The following is a 21,263-nucleotide window of genomic DNA, read 5'->3' on the forward strand; positions in this document are numbered from 1 at the left end:
TTGACCAAAGGCACAGCAGAGCACGCTGTGATTGGCCAAAGCATGCAGGTCAGGTGCATGCTTTGGCCAATCATAAGACATCAAAGCACTGCGATCTCACAGTGCATTATGGGGCATTCCGCGGCACTCAAATTTGCCACCAACGCCCTATAATATGCGCTGTTGGGCGAACATCGAGCTCATCCCTAGATGTTGGCAGCAAATTAATTTATAGTTTCATTTGAACAATTCTCTTAGGTCACTTCTAGGGTACTATACCATTATTGATTACCTGTGTGTTTTTAATGCCTTTTATGCTCTATTTTCTGATATTTAATAAAACGTAGTAATAACTCTTAAGGGTGTGCAGCAGTCATTTTTGTTTTTTTGTTTTTTTCTCTCTTGGTACATTATATTTTTGATTGCACCCCCCGACAATATCGGTGAGTACTACATATTTGATAAATAGGTGGGATTCCCATATCCTTCTCTCCTTTGTTTATAATTCTCTTAGGCCTGATTCACACCTATGCATTTTTAGTGCTCTTTGCATTTTGCAGATTTGCACTACAGAACGTGTTCCATAGGAAACCATGTTAAATGGACTGTAGTGCAAATCTGCAAAATGCAGAAAGCACCAAAACAGCATAGGTGTGAATTAGGCCTTAGGGCACTGTACTGGTTGTTCACTTTATATAATTGTAATTTGATTGCTAAAATATTTTATCAATATAAATGATTTATGTTATTTTACAGCTTTATTAAAACAAAAGCATTCATTCATTGCACGTACCTGGAGCTTTGAACTTTCTAAATTCAATGTTAGCCAAAACAAAATGAATCACTGTTGGACAGTCTTTTTCTATTGACGGGTTCTTTGGTCGAAATATGTAACATTCCTTCAAACCTTCTCTATCAAAGACATGCGGGTCTATCTTTGGAAATGGTAGCTTATTCATGCGTGCCCACTTCTCTGCAAGTAGTAGTTCCTTGAGCAGAAGTAAAGTTTTAAGATGTTTAAAATTCTTTTAAAAGAAATATTTTTATAATAAAGATTATCAGATGCTTTAAGACATGTGAACATCACTATTACGCAGGAATGTGGTTATTTAAAGAAGTACAATATTTACACAACTATGCTAAGTGCTAGTTTTATCTAAATTTACCACATATCATTACTGCAATAAAAAAAAAGAAAGAAAAAAAAATTCCACGAAAAAAAGAACATTAAAAAAAACACCCAGTTTGTGCTTATGGAGGTATCCATTATGTTTAACCACTTGCTTACTGGGCACATATACCCCCCTCCTGCCCAGGTGAAATTTCAGCTTCCGGCACTGGGTCGTTTTAACTGACAATTGCGCGGTCGTGCGACGTGGCTTTCAAACAAAATTGACGTCCTTTTTTCCCCACAAGTAGAGCTTTCTTTTGGTGGTATTTGATCGCCTGTGCGGTTTTTATTTTTTGCGCTATAAACCAAAAAGTGCGACAATTTTGAAAAAAAATACAATATTTTTTACTTGTTGCTATAATAAATAGCCCAATTTAGGCCGATACGTATTCTTCTACATATTTTTGGTAAAAAAAAAAAATCGCAATAAGCGCAAAAGTTATAGCGCCTACAAAATAGGGGACAGAATTATTATTTTTTATTATTTTTTTTTTACTAGAAATGGCGGCGATCTGCGATTTTTATTGGGACTGCGACGTTATGGTGGACACATCGGACACTTTTGACACATTTTTGGCGCCATTCACATTTATCCTGCGATCAGTGCTATAAATATTCACTAATTACTGTATAAATGTGACTGGCATTGAAGGTGTTAACACTAGGGGGTGAGGAAGGGGTTAAATATGTTCCCTATATAGTGTTCTAACTGTAGGTGGGGGGGGGGGGGTGACCGATCTGTGTCTCTATGTACAAGAGACACAGATCGGTCTCCTCTCCAGAGACAGGACGCTCTCTCTGTGTGAGCCGGCAATGACAGAAACATATGAGATCATCTCTCATTGGCCGCACAGATCGCATCGCAAACGGCCACTCTGATTGGCCGTTCGCGTCGATCTGTAATTGGCTGTGTCCAAGGGACATGGCCAACACAGAAGTTCCCGGCTGCGCGCTCTGGAGCGCCCAAAGGGGCGGACGTCAATTGACGTCCAGTTCGATTTTGAGATCCGTGCTGTAGCCGTCATTTGACTATAGCGTGGGTCTCAGGAGGTTAACAGTCAACACTTATTGAGAAGTTAAAATTATTACAAGCCACTGCTGATGTTCCTGGGCATGCCAAAGCTGTCAAACATGGGAGCCAATGCTAATAAAGCTTTTTTTTTTTTTTTTACTGTTTTCCAACAAATCTTACCTGTTTCCAGGCTGTGAACAATAAACCATTTCCATATTTTTAACAAGCACTTAAACAAGCCCTTTTTTAAAAAGTTATATTTTTAAAAAGGTTTTAGATTTTTTTCCCCCCATTTCTATTTTTTTTTTCATACTGCGACCAGAGCAGTAGTACAGTGTCACCATATGATTTGTGTAGCAGTGGCTGGTGACGGTATGAAAAATAAATAAATGATTATATTATATATATATTCACATACACACACACTATAAGATATTACATACACACACACAGTTGTACCGGGAAACACAGTGATCACATGCCAGGTGAACACAATAGCTTTCATTCATAGCCATTCCTTGTGTACTATAGTGATCTCTGCGATTAGCCCTGTACCATGTGATCACTGTGACCTATCACAATAGACCTGTACCATGTGATAGCTATAGTCAATCACAGCTATCACAATAGTACACAATAGACATGTGCACACTGAAATATTTTGTTTCGGAATTACGGTTTCATCTGAAAAAGATTTAGTTACTCCCGATTGACCATAAATGTCCACTCGTGGCAATCGTATGTTTTTAGCTGCTTCGTTGAATCTTCATATCTCTATAGAGAATGATGAGTAATGAGATTGCAGCAACAACTCGTAGTGTTTACAAAACAATAAAGTAAATATGTGAAATTAGGTTATTGCGCAAAATCCATAAAACACACACTAATATTATGATCAAAAAATTCTTATAAATCGTGCAAAGTGGAAATGGTGAATGAATAAATCAAGATATAAAAAACAGACATAAAATAAAGTCCATAAGTGAAGTGGCAGTAAATACTGCTGAAGGAGAAGAATAGATATCCACCAATCACAGAGAGGAGTGAGTTACTGCACCAAGAAACGTCAATCTGGTCTCCCAGAACGCTCACCTCACCGATGAATAAAGTCAGCAGTACGGTATTGGATATCTCCACCTGCATAAACCATTCCACATGCAAACTTCCTGGATAGCTAAAGCCTCAACCCGTCTTCTCTGTTAATACCTGTATGATGTCCGTGTCAGGTAACAAGAGGAACTAAAAAAGACCCTCAATGGTGTAGGATTTTAAACTTAAGGGAATGTTTATTGCGGTGTAAATACGCTTACATCAAATAAATAAAACAAGTGCATATAAAAATTTATGAACAGTGGCGTCCTCTGCGCCATCTCACGTCACTCCGGGTGTACGTCTGCCCACGACCAATCCCTACGCGTTGACACAGTCACGTCTTCATCTGGGGCCCGTACACCCAGAGTGATGTGAGACGGCGCAGAGGACGCCACTGTTCATTAATTTTTATATGCACTCGTTTTATTTATTTGACGTAAGCGTATTTACACCGCAATAAACATTCCCTTAAGTTTAAAATACTACACCATTGGAGGCCCTCTCTTTTTGTTCCTCTTGTTCCCTGACACGGAGATCATACAGGTTTTTAACAGAGGAGACGGGTTAAGGCTTTTGCTATCCAGACAGACAGACACCAAGGAAGTTTGCGTGTGGAATGGTTTATGCAGGTGGAGATATCCAATACTGTACTGCTGACTTTATTAATCGGTGAGGTGAGAGTTCTGGGAGACCAGATTGACATTTCTTGGTGCAGTTACTCACTCCTCTCTGTGATTGGTGGACATCTATTCTTCTCCTTCAGCAGTATTTACTGCCACTTCACTTATGGACTTTATTTTATGTCCGTTTATATATCTTGATTTATTCATTCACCTTTTCTACTTTGCACGATTTATAAGATTTTTTTGATCAGAATATTAGTGTGTGTTTTATAGATTTTGCACAATAACCTAATTTCACATATTCATATCTCTATAAATTGTCAAATCTTTTCTCCATGTCGAATAATCTTGAACTAATAGGAGTTAGGTTAGACATATTCGACCGCAGGTTCGATCGACCCAGACCGCTATTGTCACCATCATGTAAAATCTTCTATCCATCTACATTGAACTGTTGTCACAACGATACGAAAATATAATGGATACAAAAATGGCGGGGTAGATGGTTTTGGTCTGTTCAGTGTTTCAGTGGCTGCAGGATCGACTGCTTCCCCCTGGCTGACCCAAAGAGGTCTGGAAGTTGGTGGGCAGGAGGAGCCTAATCAGCAGCTGAATATTCATACAGCCCTGACTATTCCCTGGGTAAATGCTCAGATGGTGACTGGCAGTCTGTATAAATACTCTGAGACAGAAAGCGACCAGGTCTTTTTCCTGAGGAGAGCATAGCCTAAAGAGGAATGCTTGCCCACTTAGGCCATCCTGCCATGTACCTGTGGGGTGTCAATGCCTCAGGTGGGCTACCTGACTGAGGGACTGCCATCCGAGAAGCAAGTTTGGTATCACAGGGTGGAAGAGTCACAAGGATATTGGAAAGAGGCCACCAATTTTCCAAGGACATTTGTGAGAAAAGACTGGTGAGAGAGATCCTGAAGACTAAGTGCTGAGGCCATCCGTTGTGTGCTATGGTCAGAAAGTTTTTAGGGGACATTGTGTACCCGAGTTCTGAAGAGCCTAGTCCACTTAATTCCTAGTGAAGGGACTTTGCTTGGACTGTCAAGAAAGTAAGAATAATCTCCTATTTTTCAAAACAAATCTAAGAAGTTGCTTCTACGGACCTTGTGTGCCAAATTCGAGTGGCGTGTCACGGCTCATAATTCACTGCGGCATCGCAGTGCATTGCTGGCTGATGATTGGCCAAGCATGTACTATGACCCGCATGCTTGGACAATCACAGCTTGCAAAAAATGGAGAGCCATAATTGGCCAAATTAATCCAAATAATGTGAAAACATTTTTTTAAATGTCAGATCCCTTCAAGACTGCCTATGCTGATGCTGAGTGACTATCCTGTTATGCTGAGTGACTATCCTTTTCCTCAATGATCATGCTGATAGCGTGCAAGAAATTTTTTGGTTCTGGGCACCGCACCACCATTTTTTCTGCCCCTGTTCAACAGGGGCATTCCTGCGCCCACCAAGAGTAACTGTGAGGACTTACAGCGTTGAGGCACCAGCACCAGCAACAAAGGCCCAATTTTTCTACCACTGTTCAACAATGGCATGTAATTACAATTTTTAATATAATAGTTCACACAGCAGGGCGTTCCAGCGCCCACCAAGACTAACTGTGAGGGTTTACAGTGTTGTGGCAACACCAACACCTAGGGCCCAAATTTCTGCAGAGTATATACGGCAGGCCCCTACTTTCAAACATCCAACTTACAAACGACTCCTACTTGCAAACGGAAGGAGACAACAGGAAGCGAGAGGAAATCTAACCCTAGGAAGGGAAATTCTCTTCTGTAAGAGGTGTCTCCTGTTCACTGATGCTTTATCACCAATCCTTGTTTCACTAAAAAACCCAAATTTTCTAAAAATCATTTGTCATTGGGACAGAAAGTGAATTGCAATCTTCTGAACAGATGCACACAGACAGCAAAACAAATGTTACAGAGGTGATAACCCTTCTATGTTTTCAGAAAAGCTTAAAAATAGATTTTTTGGCTGGAGCTACACCAGTTCAAAATTACAAACAGATTTTAAAGGAATTCCCCCCCCCCCCTAAATAGCTTCTGTAATGGCTACCCGGGCTAGTGAGAGGGTATCAGCCGTTGGAGACGTCCTTTTCCCTGGCAAAGTGCGATATGCAAGTAAAACCGGTATCATTCCATCCCCAAGATCCAGAGAGAGAGAGACAAGGCTGCGTTTGAAGGGTCAAACAAGACTGTTTTAATGGCACATTTCACCTCGCTTATATGTGGTTACAAAAACTTACAGGGACAATGACACTCTCCGCCCCCCCCTCACACAGGGGGAGCTTCAATACACATGCTTTGAAATAATGACATTCCCTTGAGCCACTCAGTCTCTAGACCGTTTGGCTACAATCTTATATTTAACATGACTTGATCAGACAATAGAATTCAATTAACCTTTAAAACAATTATCCACTCACACATAATCCCCTCCGCATACACCTGACAGGAGGCTGTAACTACACAAAGGAGAGTCCATTAGCTATGCAAATGGAATATTAGCATTCAGCAGTGAAAGAGTTCCCTTCTATAATTAACCCTTTGAGCTCAGAATACAATGTGGTAAATCCAATTGTAACAAGCCATGCAGTTCTTTGTAGTCCTCACTGCATGATGGTTATCTATGTCCAGGCAGCATGCATAGGTCCGTTACACTACTCCCCTTTTGTGGAACACTCCGGCAGACCCGGATTGATCCTTTTTGGGTCAACTTGGGGATGTCCGGTCTGCTGTTAGGGTAAAAGTTCAGTTTGCCTGGACAGTCCGTCGGCATTCCCATTGACTTACCAGGTCGGTAGCTGATGGTGAAGGTGAATAATGGAATTCAGTTCTGGAACAGTCACTTGCTTTGCTCTCTCAATGGCTCCCAAAACCTGTTGCTGATGCTCTTGGGACAGATAAGGCACCACCTGGATGCAAATCCCATTTAATCTTTTGACAATTTCCGCCTGTTTGTGCATTTCAATGTTCAAGCCACGGGACATCTCATAATACATGACATAGTGTCGTTGCATCTACGATTTCTCACTGGCCAACTTGTCCCATTCCCATTTTAGACTGTGATATTGTGCCGGATCTACAGTACATGTCGGGGAAGGTAGTCTTACCCGGTTCTCAGCAGCAAGCGGGTTGATTCCAGCAACGCGGGTGGTCACGGGACAAGCAGCAGCAGGTGTAGGTAAATAAGCCAAAGTCAGAGGGCCAATGTCGTTGCCCAGCACCACCTCGGCAGGTAGGTTGTCCATGATACCAACTGTGGTCTTTCCTGTCCCGGCTCCCCAGTCTAAGTGCACCCGGGCGGTGGGTACGCGAAATACAGCACCCCCTGCGACCCGGACGGCGACTGTGCGAGTGGACACGTTCTCTGGCTTTACCAGATGTTTTTGAATCAGAGTGATAGTAGTCCCGGAATCTCTTAGGCCTTGTGCTACTTGTCCATTCACCCGTACCTCCTGACGGTGATGCTGACGGTTATCCGGAGAGGCAGCTTGTATTGGGTCTGCCTCATACCAAATTCCCAGACATTCCTCAGGGCCCCCCTCGGTCTCCAGGCAGTGGGCCGCAGAGGGACGTGATGGAGTGACCTCTGTGTTGGGTGTTGTGCATCTCCAGTTGTTATTTGTAGCTCTCAAAGGGCAATAACGAGCAATATGTCCCGTGTCGCTGCAGTGATGGCACGTCACCCTAGACGAATCCCGGGGGTAGTTGTTAGGCCCCTGAGGACGTGGTGGGACTGGAGCCCAAAACTCTGGGCGTGGGGTGACGGTTGGAGTACGCGGTTCTACCTTCTGAGCCAGCTGCGTAGTACCCTGGCTTACTTTCCTTGTCTCCGCATACTCATCTGCTAGCCGAGCCGCCTCGTTTAAGTTAGCGGGACGGCGATCTCGTACCCAGTCTTGTATGTCTGCGGCCAGGTCTTGGAAGAAATGTTCCATTAGGAACAGCTGCAATACTTCCTCCCCGGTGTTGGCCTTACACCCATGGACCCAAAGGGATGCCACCCTTTGTAACTGGTTGGCCCATTCCATGTGGGAGTCCACAGCCTTCTTCTTGGACTCCCGGAAGCGCCGGTGGTAGGCTTCTGGCATTACGGCATATCGGGTTAGCAGCGCCTTTTTAACTTGCTGATATTGTAAAATATCCTCTGGAGCGAGAGCCCGAAAGGCTTCATTGGCTTTGCCCAACAATTTCCCCGACAAAATAGTGACCCATTGGTCTGGTGATACCTGGTGTAGTGAGCACTGCCTCTCAAAATCCGCCAAATATCCATCGATTTCCTCCTCACTTTCTACAAAAGCTTTAAATGCAGTGAACGGTATTTTCTTTCCTGTAGCAGCAGGTGGGGGGGGTAGGAACGGCATGTGTAATGGGCTGTCTCGCTCTTACCAGTTCCAGTTCTTGTCCCCTCTTAGTTTGTATCTCTTCCCTTGCTTCCCGGAACAGCTGGTTGATTAGTTCCACGGATGTTTCTGGATACAAGGATAATCTCCGCTGTACAATCCTAGTAATTACATCTTCTTCGCTGACCGGTGCAAGGGGCTCAGTTCCTTCCATGGATCCATCCATTTCGTCCAGCTCCAGCAGGTCAGCTATCAGCTCCCTCCGTGGTCTGTTGCTGGCGCTCCTACCACGACTCTCCAATAAATCTTTTAGTGTGGATCTTTTCAGCCTGGCATACTGCAACTCCATTCAGCACTTGCTCTTTGGATAAAAGGACCATCCCGCTGCTGCCAACCAATGTAATGGCTACCCGGGCTAGTGAGAGGGTATCAGCCGTTGGAGACATCCTTTTCCCTGGCAAAGTGCGATATGCAAGTAAAACCAGTATCATTCCATCCCCAAGATCCAGAGAGAGGGTCCCCCATCAAGAACGAGACGAGGCTGCGTTTGAAGGGTCAAACAAGACTGTTTTAATGGCACATTTCACCTCGCTTATATGTGGTTACAAAAACTTACAGGGACAATGACACTCTCCGCCCCCCCCTCACACAGGGGGAGCTTCAATACACATGCTTTGAAATAATGACATTCCCTTGAGCCACTCAGTCTCTAGACCGTTTGGCTACAATCTTATATTTAACATGACTTGATCAGACAATAGAATTCAATTAACCTTTAAAACAATTATCCACTCACACATAATCCCCTCTGCATACACCTGACAGGAGGCTGTAACTACACAAAGGAGAGACCATTAGCTATGCAAAGGGAATATTAGCATTCAGCAGTGAAAGAGTTCCCTTCTATAATTAACCCTTTGAGCTCAGAATACAATGTGGTAAATCCAATTGTAACAAGCCATGCAGTTCTTTGTAGTCCTCACTGCATGATGGTTATCGATGTCCAGGCAGCATGCATAGGTCAGTTACAGCTTCCTTTACCTTAGTGCAGTCCTCCTTCACTTACCTGATCATTGTATTTTGCTTTTAAATGTCCCTTTTTCTTCTGAGAAATCCTCACTTCCTGTTCTTCTGTCTAACTACACACCATAATGCGAGGCTTTCTTCCTGGTGTGGAGAAAGCCTCTTGAGGGGGGAGGGGGCGAGCAGGAGTGTCTGGACGCCACTAACACACAGCTCCTTTCTCTATCTGCAAAATAGAGAGTGTCCAGACTTGCCTGCTCGCCCCCTCAAGAGGCTTTCTCCACACCAGGGAGAAAGCCTTGCATTACGGCGTGTAGCTACAGACAGAAGAACAGGAAGTGAGGATTTCTCAGAAGAAATAAGGACATTTAAAAGCAAAATCAAAGGATGAGGTAAGTGAAGGAGGACTGCACCAAGGTAAAATGAAGCTATTTAGGGAAAAAAAATTACTTTACAACTCCTTTAAGCATTTTCAATCCATGAATAGAATGGTATGGGTGCAACCAACCCTGGGAGTCCTTTGTTGTCAAAAGAACTGGAAATATTTTCTTACTACCAAAGAATAAAACTAGAACAGGGAAAAAGGCAGACTATGCTTATTTAATTGTCATAATAATATTGTTTACCTTGAATGGGGGGCTTGAATCACTTGGCCTGGCAGAAAAATCAAAGGAGATGATCAAATCCACTCCCCGTTGAGGTCTTAGGATTAGAGGGTATGGTAGATTGAAGGTCAAACCACTATCAACAATATGTATTTTCTTGCTTTTCACATCCAGTGGCTCATATATCTGTTCAAATTCATCAGGGTCTGTAATTATATCCAAAATTTGTTCACTAATACTGTAAAATAGAAAACTACACACCTAATAAATGTGAACTTTACATCTCATATTTCACTTCAGGATCATCCATCCATGTAGTGTATGCATGTTTAATTTGTAAAACCTTATTCAGGTTTTACTGACAGAAAAACAGAAAATTATAGGAATGTTTTCAATACTATTGAGCTACAACTACACAAGCAATATCCCTTGCATTAACTCAGAGGGGGAGACTAATACTTTTAGACTGCCCTCCCTAGACATAGCAAGACGGCAAACTATATCTGCATGTAAGCGGGTTGGAAATAGCCAGTTAGGTGCTGACCCTGAAGGGAGCGCAAGATTAAACACTTTCCCAGGTCTTTGGTTTTTGGTGGGTTTTTCTCTGGGTCCAACCCACTGATCCGGTGTTAGAAAAAGGTGGGACAGTGGCTCGGAGCGGAGAACCCCAAGAGAAAGAGATGAGGAGGGGGCCCTTAGGGGTAGAGCAGAGACCCAGGGCACGCAAGGGAGAGAAGTACAAAAGAGGAACAAATGAATGTTGCTTACCACTGCCATAAAGTAAAGGTCATTGGAACTTGAGGTTCACCCCAAAGACACCAGCTGCTGCAGAATGCCATGGATGGACTCTATTAAGCATAGACCAGATTTGCAGGTATGCTGGGGGAGCACATACACGTGGGCCGAATATCGGGCGATATCAGCCAGTTCAAAAGAAACCAGCCAACAGTTGGCCTGTGTGTAGGGCAGCCGGTCTGACAGAAGCTGGCCGAATACTTTTATCTAAGACACACACTCTCTTCTATCATGTCATATGCTGTATTTGCACTAATCCTATATATTGCACTTTTTTACTAATAATTTATTCTATACATCTACCTGAGGCACCTCTGAAGAAAAAGGTTGCTTTGAAAGTGTTGGGTGCCTTTGTGCTATTGTATAAGCCAATCACAAATGTGCGCTAAAAAATAAATAAAGTCCGTGTTGCCTGCTTTGCATTGAGCCTCTGCGAGTTTAATAAATTCAAGATTTTTGTGGTCAGTAAGGACAGTTATGGGATGTGTGGTGCCCTCCAGAAGGTGTCTCCATTCAGAGAAGGCTTCTGGGTTAGGATGTACCAGTGCAGGTGTAGTGGTGAATAAGGTTTTCAGATGTGAGAAATCAGTTTCTGCCTCTGTGGACCACTGATAGCCGCATTTGCTACACTTTGCTACAATGTAAAGTAGTGAGTGTACAGCTTGTATAACAGTGTGAATTTGCTGTCCCCTTAAAAATACTCAACACACAGCCATTAATTAGGGAGGAGACGCCCTGACGTTACCGCGTTTACCAAGTGTAAGGATCCGGATATCCGGACGTACGCCTATACACAGTCCGGCCGGCTGTGTCTTTTTTACCCTGCTACTTAAATTTTATGTCCGCTTGATGCCTATTTTTACCTTTGGAAATGTAAGTAAGCATTCAGCTGTTCTATGTTACAATAAATCAGCGCAGTATTACGCTATATTCCTCTCTTGGTGTTTCCTTTGTATCTATGGAGCCTGGATTCTAATGGTGATTACTAATGTATGGATACCGCTGGTTGAAGTCAATCTTGTGGGCTGCTGCTGGATTTGATTTTATGCTTATCATTTACTGAATTCTGGTAAGAGTCAGTATTATCTGTGGTGGAGGTCTCCTGTTTGTTTTGAACACAGCGTGGTCGTCATCACTGTTACCTAAAGATTCCTTTCATCACTACACCTGTGGACTGCTTTATAACCTCTTGGCCTGTCTGGACTGTCAATTTGTCCATATTAACTGTAGAGACATTTATGCCATTTGTTAGATATTCACAATTTGCACTTACTTTATTGATGGTGCTTATCACCATACATTGATTTGTTTCATTTCATCAGTCACTGGTGTTTCACTATATTTATATTAATTTTAATTAGCGCGACTTCTCTTTTTTTACACAGCCATTAATGTCTAAACCGGTGGCAATAAAGGTGAGTACACCCCTAAGGGAAAATGTCCAAATTGTCAATATTTTGTGTGGCCACCAGCCTTAACGCTCTTGGGCATATAGTTCACCAGAGCTTCACAGGTTACCACTGGAGTCCTCTTCCACTCCTCCATGATGACATCATGGAGATGGTGGATGTTAGAGGCCTTGCGCTCCTCCACCTTCTGTTTGAGGATGCCCCATAGATGCTCAATAGGGTTTAGGTGTGGAGACATGCTTTGCCAGGCCATCACCTTTACCCTCAGCTTCTTTAGCAAGGCAGTGGTCGTCTTGGAGGTGTGTTTGGGGTCGTTATGTTGGAATACTACGGCCCAGTCTCCAAAGGGAGGGGATCGTGCTCTGCTTCAATATGTCACAATACATGTTGGCATTCATGGTTCCCTCAATGAACTTTAGCTCCCCAGTCCCGGCAGCACTCATGCAGCCCCAGACCATGACACTCCCACCACTAAGCTTGACTGCAGTCAAGACCCACTTGTCTTTGTACTCCTCAGCTGGTTGCCGCCACACACGCTTGACACCATCTGAACCAAATAATTTTATCTTGGTCTCATCAGACCACAGGACATGGTTCCAGTAATCCATGTCCTTAGTCTGCTTGTCTTCAGCAAAATGTTTGTGGGCTTTCTTGTGCATAATTTTTGTGAAGAGACTTCCTTCTGGGACAACAGCCATGAAGATTTTTTTTATTTATTTATTTATTTATTATTTTGCAAAGACAACCTCTGGATATGATGCTGGGCATGTGCACTTGACTTCTTTGGTTGACCATGGCGAGGCCTGTTCCGAGTGGAACCTGTCCTGTTAAACCGATGTATAGTCTTGGCCACCATGCTGCAGCTCAGTTTTAGGGTCTTGGCAATCTTCTTACAGCCTAGGGCATTCTTTATGTAGAGCAACAATTTTTAGATCCTCAGAGCGTTCTTTACCATGAGGTGCCATGATGAACTTCCAGTGACCAGTATGAGAGAGTGATAGTGATAACACCAAATTTAACACATTCACACCTGAGACCTGGTAACACTAACGAGTCACATGACCCTGGGAGGGAAAATGCCTATTGGGCCAAATTTGGACATTTTCACTTAGGGGTGTACTCACTTTTGTTGCCAGCGGTTTAGACATTAATAGCTGTGTGTTGAATTATTTTGCGGGGACAGCAAATTTACACGGTTATATAAGCTGTACACTCACTACTTTACATTGTAGCAAAGTATAATTTCTTCAGTGTCGCCGCACGAAATGATATAATAAAATATTTACAAAAATGTGAGGGGATACTGTATAAGACCAGTCAGCTTGCACAAATAGAGTGAGCAGTAGTGATTGGTCTTTATTACAGGAAACTCCTGCACAGAGGCAAAGTTTCATGCTGGATTACTGCACAGATTTGGGAGAAATACACAAAGCACATAAAATATATCAAGAATACACATGCCTCTTGTATTTAGACAATATTTGCTTATCCCAGAGTACAGCTTAAAGGAAATACATTAATAAATTAGAACACACTTTGATTAAGGAAGCAGACTTACCTGTTACTGCTAGATCCAACGCATCCTCATCTACAGACTCTTGGGAACAAAACTGTGTTAAAGGAGACAATGGATATGACGCATTAAGGTTCAAACCAAGCATGAAGTTATGCACTTTTCCAGCTCTTCCTTCACGCGTGTTGAATAGGGCAGTGTCACTTATTAGAGCCATGAACATGCGTTGAACCCAGCTGGCTTGGTTGTTTTTCCGATATTCTTCTTCAGCTTCAACATTTTCACTTCCTAAGCGAAATTGACAAAGTAAAAAATCAGTAGTCAAAAATGTATAATACTCCCACCCCTAAGGCTGCATTCACACCTGAGCGTCGGTCGTTCTTTCCCGGCGTTTTGTCGCGCATATTCATGCTTATTTGCGCGTTTGCATACAGCGTCGTTCGACGTTTTTGTACTTCGACGTTTTTTTATTTTAGCCAATAGGAAAAATGATCATCTTTTCATCACTTGTTGCTATGTTGGTAGATTTTTTAATCTTCTGCCTGGGTGAAAAGTTCTATTGATTAAAGCGACGAAACGCCCGTAGCAAACGCTCGTTGTCGCGCAAGTCGCTTGAATCGAGCGTTTCCATTACTTTCTATGGGAAATGGAAACGCTCAAATACGCCCCATCCGCCCGATACGCACGACAAAAAAGGGTCCGGAACTTGTTTGAGCTTCAGTCGTTCGGCGTCAGGCGTATCGGCGTGCAGATGTGAACCATCTCCATAGGGTATAATGTATTTTTTCCCCTCTAGCGTATTTGAGCGTCGCGCTTCAGGCAACAAAACGCTCAGGTGTGAATGCATCCTAAACCAGCTTGAAAGGCCAAGTTCAATCCTTCCAGAAAATAGTCTAATCAGACAAGAGGTCTCAGCATATATTAAAAACTGTGCAGAATTGCAATTTGTTATTGTCATACCTGTAGGCTATTAGTGCCCCCCAGAAACCTGGATAAAAAAAAATCCCAGTTAGCAACCCCCAGGTCCTGTTGTGTTGCTAGGACATGAAAACCATTGAACACACTCTCCCGGTATTGTAGGAGAGAAAACAAATGGTTTTCACATCCTAGAAACAAGCCAGGACATGGGAGGTTCCTAACTGGGAGTTTTTCAGCTTGGCCTTTGGGAGGTCCAAATGGCCTACAGGGAAGATTATAAAATTATTGAACAGACTTCTTTCTGGAAAAGTGAATTTAACCTTTAAAGTGTAAAGGCACCCTGGGTGCTGTAACAGTTATAGTATAGCTTTCCCCGCATTATACTCACCTGGCCTGATTCAGGGAGATGTCACCAATGAAGCAGGACAGCTGCCTGTCAAAATGGGCTAAGCACTCTCCACAGAGTCCTGTGGAGAGTTTGTACTTTAAGGTTTGTGGATCATGCCATAAGATTTCAGTTACTATCAGCTGAGTATAAGATTGGCAAAAGTAACTGGGGGCAGGGAAAGCAATAATACAACATTACAAAAATATAAATTCCATAAGTGAAAACAATGTCACTACTGGCATTTATCCAAGAAAAAGAAAGGGAAGTTAGACACTAATGGCCCGTACACACAATCTGAATATTGTACGACAGATTATACGACTTTTTTCACTTAATAGTAGCAAGTAGAAATTGAATAGGGTAATAAAGTCATGAAAATTCTCGTATGACAGAAAAGAAAAAAAAAATAATCAAGTGATGTCATGTGTTGTAATGTACTCGTATTGTATTTTCGGGAGATGACTATACTGACTAAACAAAACTTGTACGATCTGGTATTATACGAGGAAAATTTTCGTGCTGGTCTGATCTAATAATATCAGATGGACTGTCGTGATCGGCTCTTAAAAGTAGTGTACACACGATCTGAAAATCATACGACTCTTCCTCGGATGGCTGTTTTCATTCGATATTCGGATCGTGTGTGCGGGGCATAAGGTTTTACAAAAATGTGGTAAATGGTTTGTCTCAACACTCTTAATTGCCACTTTTGGCAATTGGACAGCTTGGTCTGTTAAAGGAAGTTGAAAAATAACAGACTTACTGGCCAGATCACCAGGTGAAAAAGGTAATACAGTCTGGATATGCACATTATAAGACAAATGGTGACACAGATAAAGGTTGATTTTTTGTTGAAGGCACAGCATAAGAAACTTTGGACTGTTTATTACAACTAAGAAGAGGCAATATTTCTTTACACATCAAAATTTACAAAAATCTCTGTGCCCAGGGGTTCTACTTTAATACACAGGATCCTTGCTAATCTGCATGTAAATCACTCTTTAGGTTTGTGTGACTATTGCCATTTACAGGACTACTACGTTTTTCTACAGAGAGTGTATATTACACAGTGCAAACTCAAAATGCATTTGCAGTATATATGTATGAATTAGGAGATTGCTGCAATCATATTCATACAGATGAGGCAGTGGGGGTTGATTTACTTAAAGTAGACAGTGCAGAATCTGGTGCAGCTGTGCATGGTATGCAATCACCTTTAACTTCAGATTGTTTAATTAAGATTAGACAAAAAACTGGAAGCAGATTGGTTTCTGTGCAGAATGAATAAGCGCAGCGTCACTGTGTGAAAACGCGTCTACCCGTTTGCCTGTCCTGTGGTGTTATACATGTTGTGAATTTTACAATAAAGAGATTCATCACTACCTCGGTGTGCAGCAATTAATTTCTTTTATCCAAATTGTATGACTGGGGAGCCGAGGCTTGAACCCCTGAGAGGAGGAAATTTCCCTGGTTCCATCACTCACCTGGAGCTGCATTTTCTTTTGCTGCACCAGATTTTGCACTCTCCAGTTTTAGTAAATCAACCCCAGTATGAATAAAAATATGTAGGTCTTCCTCTACAAATCTATTTTCTTTAACTCCATCCACCCATATGGTCCTTGATAGCACAACAATATAACATTATCTGGGCATTCCTCATAGTTCGTTAGGCTTCTTTCTGGCCTTCTATTATATCCTGTGAATACATCTTAGCTGTTGGCATGATGATCAACACTACACCTATGTACAGACCCCACTAGATGAATATCAACCTTGGGGCAATGACTATTTACCATGTTCATGGATTGCTCTTCTAAAGGACAGCAGAGCAGCGTCTGCAAGGTGTTCTGTATGTGATCCTACCACCTCCTGAATGTCTTTTTTTTTTCTAATTACCACACTGAAACTGGAGTGAAGCTTTTGGCTGGTGGTTGTGACTTGCTTCCATCGACCTTAAAGGGCAGTTATGCAAGCTAGGTTAAAATTGCAATGGCCACGAAGTAAGACATTGTGGCTACGGCATGTGAAAAGCCCCATCTGGCTACAAAAGTAGTATTTAGCTGGGTGGTCAGGGGGAGGTAGAACCGCGGCTCAACCATATGTTTTGATTACCCTCTGACCACCTGTGTAAAAGAGCCCATAATCTCTGCAGACTCTACGTGCCAATCAGCATCAGAACAACCCACTAATAAGTAAGGGTTTACCATTTATGGTGTTGGCGGCATTGCTGTGTATATTCTGCTCTCTATGTACAGCAAATTGCTCTGGTAAAAAATCACATTACAATAAACTTGGTAATTCAACGACACCAAATTATGAGCACATTTTATTTTATTTTACAATGTGCATACTACAGACAGTATTTACTGCAATGCTGTCCTTGCATTTAATAAATTACTAAATTATGCCATGATGATTTTTGCCAATTTATTATTAAGTCTGTCTGACACAGGCATCAAAATATTCTGTCTGTCGTGTCACTAGCACCTGTGTGTGTACCACTAAAGCAGATGTACTCCCTTTTTTTTCCCTTACAGACCATCCACTTGGTACACCATTTTTAATCTCTGACAATTTAGAGTAAGTCGTAAAATTTCTGCATGATCAGCTGCAACTGCAGTCACTGATCAGTGTATTCTGACAGTGGTGGCTGTCGCTACCAGAATACAATACGAGGGGGGATTCCTTTTACCACCTTGTGTGGATAGAGGAATCTGTTGGCTGCTGGTTGAAGGAAAAACAAACTGTGTATGGCCAGCTTTCCATTCACCTGTCCCTGATCCAGTAAGATATTACTACCTAGATAGCGGGGCCACTTGTAAAGATTGTCCAGGCTGGCCCGTTCTCTGTCATGGTTGGAAGCTCAAAATTCAATGCAGCATGTAGCAAAGGATCAGTTACACATTGAAGAAAGCATTAAACGAGGGAGAGGCAATTAAGGGAGAAAATAATCACCTTGTGCAAATGTTCCATAATCCAGCACAAAACTGGTCATATTAATGTCACCACAAAATAAAAATAAACAACTAGAACATGTCACTTTTCCATTAAACTTGTTAAAGTAAGGGCATGTCGTGCAGTAAGGCAATTGATTATGATATCAAAAAAAGAAGACAGCAGAGAATATAATAACCTGTACAGTGTAAAGCCCACTATTGTAAGAAAATCCATATATTTACCTTTTGGCTCTTGCTGTTCATCATCGCTGTCTGAATTGTCCATGGTCACTATGTGCTTTGGTTTAATGTTTTCTAGGAACAATGCAAAAGAAAAATAAATTTTATATGAATTATATATTACTAGATGGAAAATCATTTATGAATATCACAAAAATGGTTTTATAGTCGATTGAAGTTTGTGGATAAACAAAGCCGTAGTCCTATGTGACAATTATCAGGCTGGTAGATTACAGAAGTAAGAAGGGACCTGGCTGCCAGCTTTTGCTGTTATAGGAAAGATGGAATATCCAATGGACCATATTATATGTTAGGTATGTTTATCCAAGGTGTCGAGTTGCACTGACAGGTATTTTATAATCGAAACATCTTTTATTCAAGTTCACACGTTTAAATCGAATGAGAAAACGTTGGTTCCCTTCTACTGGAAGAAAATTTTGGTATTGTCCCTCACTAGCGAAAAAGTTCATTTTACTTTTTCCCTTCAACTCTTGGCTGATCATCCATATCCTTATTCTCTTTTTTACATCTGTTAGCAAAATGATGCAGGTTTTTGGTAAAATGCTACTATAGTTTGTGAAGCCATTAGGTTGTGGTGCCCAAATGGGACCTTCCTATCAATTTCATCCCACCCTTATCCTCTCTGCTTTGTAAAAGCCACCCAACCTTCTTGGAATCTTACAAAGTAGTGGGTTGTTCAGAAAAATATCTCACATTCCTCAGCATGAAGTACTGCTGACTTCTATTTTACCACGGATGGCGGCTGGTACAAAAGTAATTTGTATTAATGGTGTAGTCGACAGGACACAGAGACTGGTTTGTAGTTTACATTTCTTAAGAAATCCAGCTGTGAGACTTAACCATTAGTCAAGCGAACCAAAAATATACATTACTACTGTAAATCGGCCATTACTTGAACACTGTTAAAATACATGCAAATTTAAAGTTATGTTCACTTTAAACTTACTAAAGTGATCACAGAATAAAAGTTTACTTTAGGCCCATACCACCAGAATATAATTTTTTTATTGAGAGAAATTTCCTATGACATGGAAAGAGTGGAAATCTGAATAACTGTATACTGAAGGGGCTGTTTTCTTTTGTGCAAGTCACTATGTTGAACACTTCAGAGACTAATTCTAGAATACAATAGGAAATGAAAATGTCAATATTGGCATTAAACAAATTATATATGTTTCTAGTGTATGACTAAAGAAACCTGAAGACCAAAATGTCACACATTTATGTGCAATACCTACACTTAAAGGGTCACTAAAGGAAAAAATGTTTTGCCTAAAATTAATGTCTGCAAGGTAGACAGACAGAATAGTGTAATGATTCTGTTAAAAAAAAAACAAGTAAACACCTATTAAATTCCTTCATCTATATCTCCTCCGGCATTCTAGTTTCTGTTCTCTCATTCACTTCCTGGTTTGCGGCGCTCGTTCATGTAAGAACTACATTTCCCAGTATGCATTGCGGCACGCCCAGTAATTCACACCTCCTTGACGTCTCTAACACGTAGAGAGCGTCCTGCCACACAGATGTAGTTCCCAGGAGGGGGTGAGCATGTTACTGACCACCGCAGTAAAGCCTCCCATCACGGTGGTCAGTAAAATCAGACAAGCAGGAAGTGAACAGAGAAGAAATAGAGCAACTTCTGAGCAAAAACGAACAATGAGGAAGTGAAAAGAGGAATGTCTGCAGGTAAAGGATTCTTATTATGAAAAAAAATGTTTTGCTTTACAACCCCTTTAATCTGTGTTCCACTTACATCCAGGATGTTTTGCTTTACTAAAAATATGGAGTTACTTACCGGTAACGTCCTTTTCCAGGAGTCTTTCAGGACAGCCACCTTAGAGAGATCCCGGCTCCTCCCCTCTCAGGAAACACCGCCTTCAATCAGAGATTTAAGCCTCATCCTCCCACTGGCCCTTCAGTTTATCACGAGAACCTCCGGCCAACTGGGGAGACACAAGAACACGTCATACAACACAAACATTACAATCTTACCTGACGGTCTTATGTGATGAGTCCTCAGACGTCCAGTACCTGGGTGGGTACCGGTGCTGTCCTGAAAGACTCCTGGAAAAGGACGTTACCGGTAAGTAACTCCATATTTCCCTGGATCGTCTTTCAGGACAGCCACCTTAGAGAGGATAAGCGAGCACCTTACCTTAGGGTGGGACTACTGCTTGCAGAACTTTACGACCAAAGGCTTGGTCCTTTGCTGACAGCAGATCCAATCTGTAGTGCTTGACAAACGTGTTGAAGCTGGACCACGTTGCAGCCTTACAAATTTGCTCAGGAGAAGCACCAGCCCATTCCGCCTGTGAAGCTGCAGCCGCTCTAGTGGAATGTGCCCTGATCCCATCTGGGGGGTCTGACCCTCCTAACTCATAAGCTTGAACAATAGCCGATTTAAGCCATCTGGCTATAGTCCTTCTGGACGCCCTGGATCCTTTCTTAGATCCTGAAAATAATACAAAAAGGGACTCTGACTTTCTAAATTGTGTAGTGCATTCTAAGTATTGGAGAATGCACCTCCTAACATCTAAATTATGGAATGAACGTTCCTGTTCCCTCACAGGATTAGAACAAAAAGTGGGTAAGATGATTTCTTGGCTCCTATGAAATCTTGAAGCCACCTTTGGCAAGAAGGCCGGATCGGTTTTGAAAATAACAATGTCCGGAAAAACTTGAAAATAAGGGGCCCTGATGGAAAGGGCTTCGAGTTCGCTGACTCGTCTTGCCGTGGTAATTGCCACTAAAAACACTGTTTTGAGGGTAATTAGTTTTAAAGAACAAGATTCTAGTGGTTCAAAAGGCTCCTTTGTAAGAGCCTGTAAAACCAAAGAGAGGTTCCAAACCGGAAGGGAAGAGGTTCTAACTGGCCTCTGTCTACTTAGACCCTTGAAGAACCTTGCTATCCAAGGGTCTAACGCTAGCTGTTTTTCTAGAAAGACGCTCAACGCAGAAACTTGTCCTTTCAATGTGCTAAGTGCTAGACCTTTGTCTGCACCTGACTGTAGGAATTCTAGCACTGCCACTGAACTACGAACGTCAAAGGAGCCTTCTGAGCACCATATGTTAAAACGTCTCCACACCTTACAGTAGATGTTTTGAGTTTCTACTTTCCTACAATTTAGGAGAGTCTTAATTAGACGCTCAGAAAAACCCCTGCCC

The 21,263-nt window shown here is 42.1% G+C and overlaps 1 protein-coding gene across 3 annotated transcripts in view; it reads right to left on the reverse strand.

Annotated features, from left to right (window-relative positions):
• The window catches only part of PLA2G4A (phospholipase A2 group IVA), a 227,098-nt gene that overhangs the window by 19,698 nt on the left and 186,137 nt on the right, over positions 1–21,263 (reverse strand). For all 3 annotated transcript variants that reach the window (XM_040359755.1, XM_040359754.1, XM_040359753.1), the window contains 4 exons: positions 18,081–18,152; positions 13,641–13,883; positions 9,900–10,084; positions 773–968 (listed from right to left, as the gene is read on the reverse strand). In XM_040359755.1, coding sequence (XP_040215689.1) covers positions 773–968; positions 9,900–10,084; positions 13,641–13,883; positions 18,081–18,152 — 696 coding nt within the window. The remainder of the gene's footprint in view (positions 1–772; positions 969–9,899; positions 10,085–13,640; positions 13,884–18,080; positions 18,153–21,263) is intronic.

Source organism: Rana temporaria, chromosome 7, assembly GCF_905171775.1.
Source record: "Rana temporaria chromosome 7, aRanTem1.1, whole genome shotgun sequence".
In the NCBI taxonomy this organism is placed as follows: domain Eukaryota; kingdom Metazoa; phylum Chordata; class Amphibia; order Anura; family Ranidae; genus Rana; species Rana temporaria.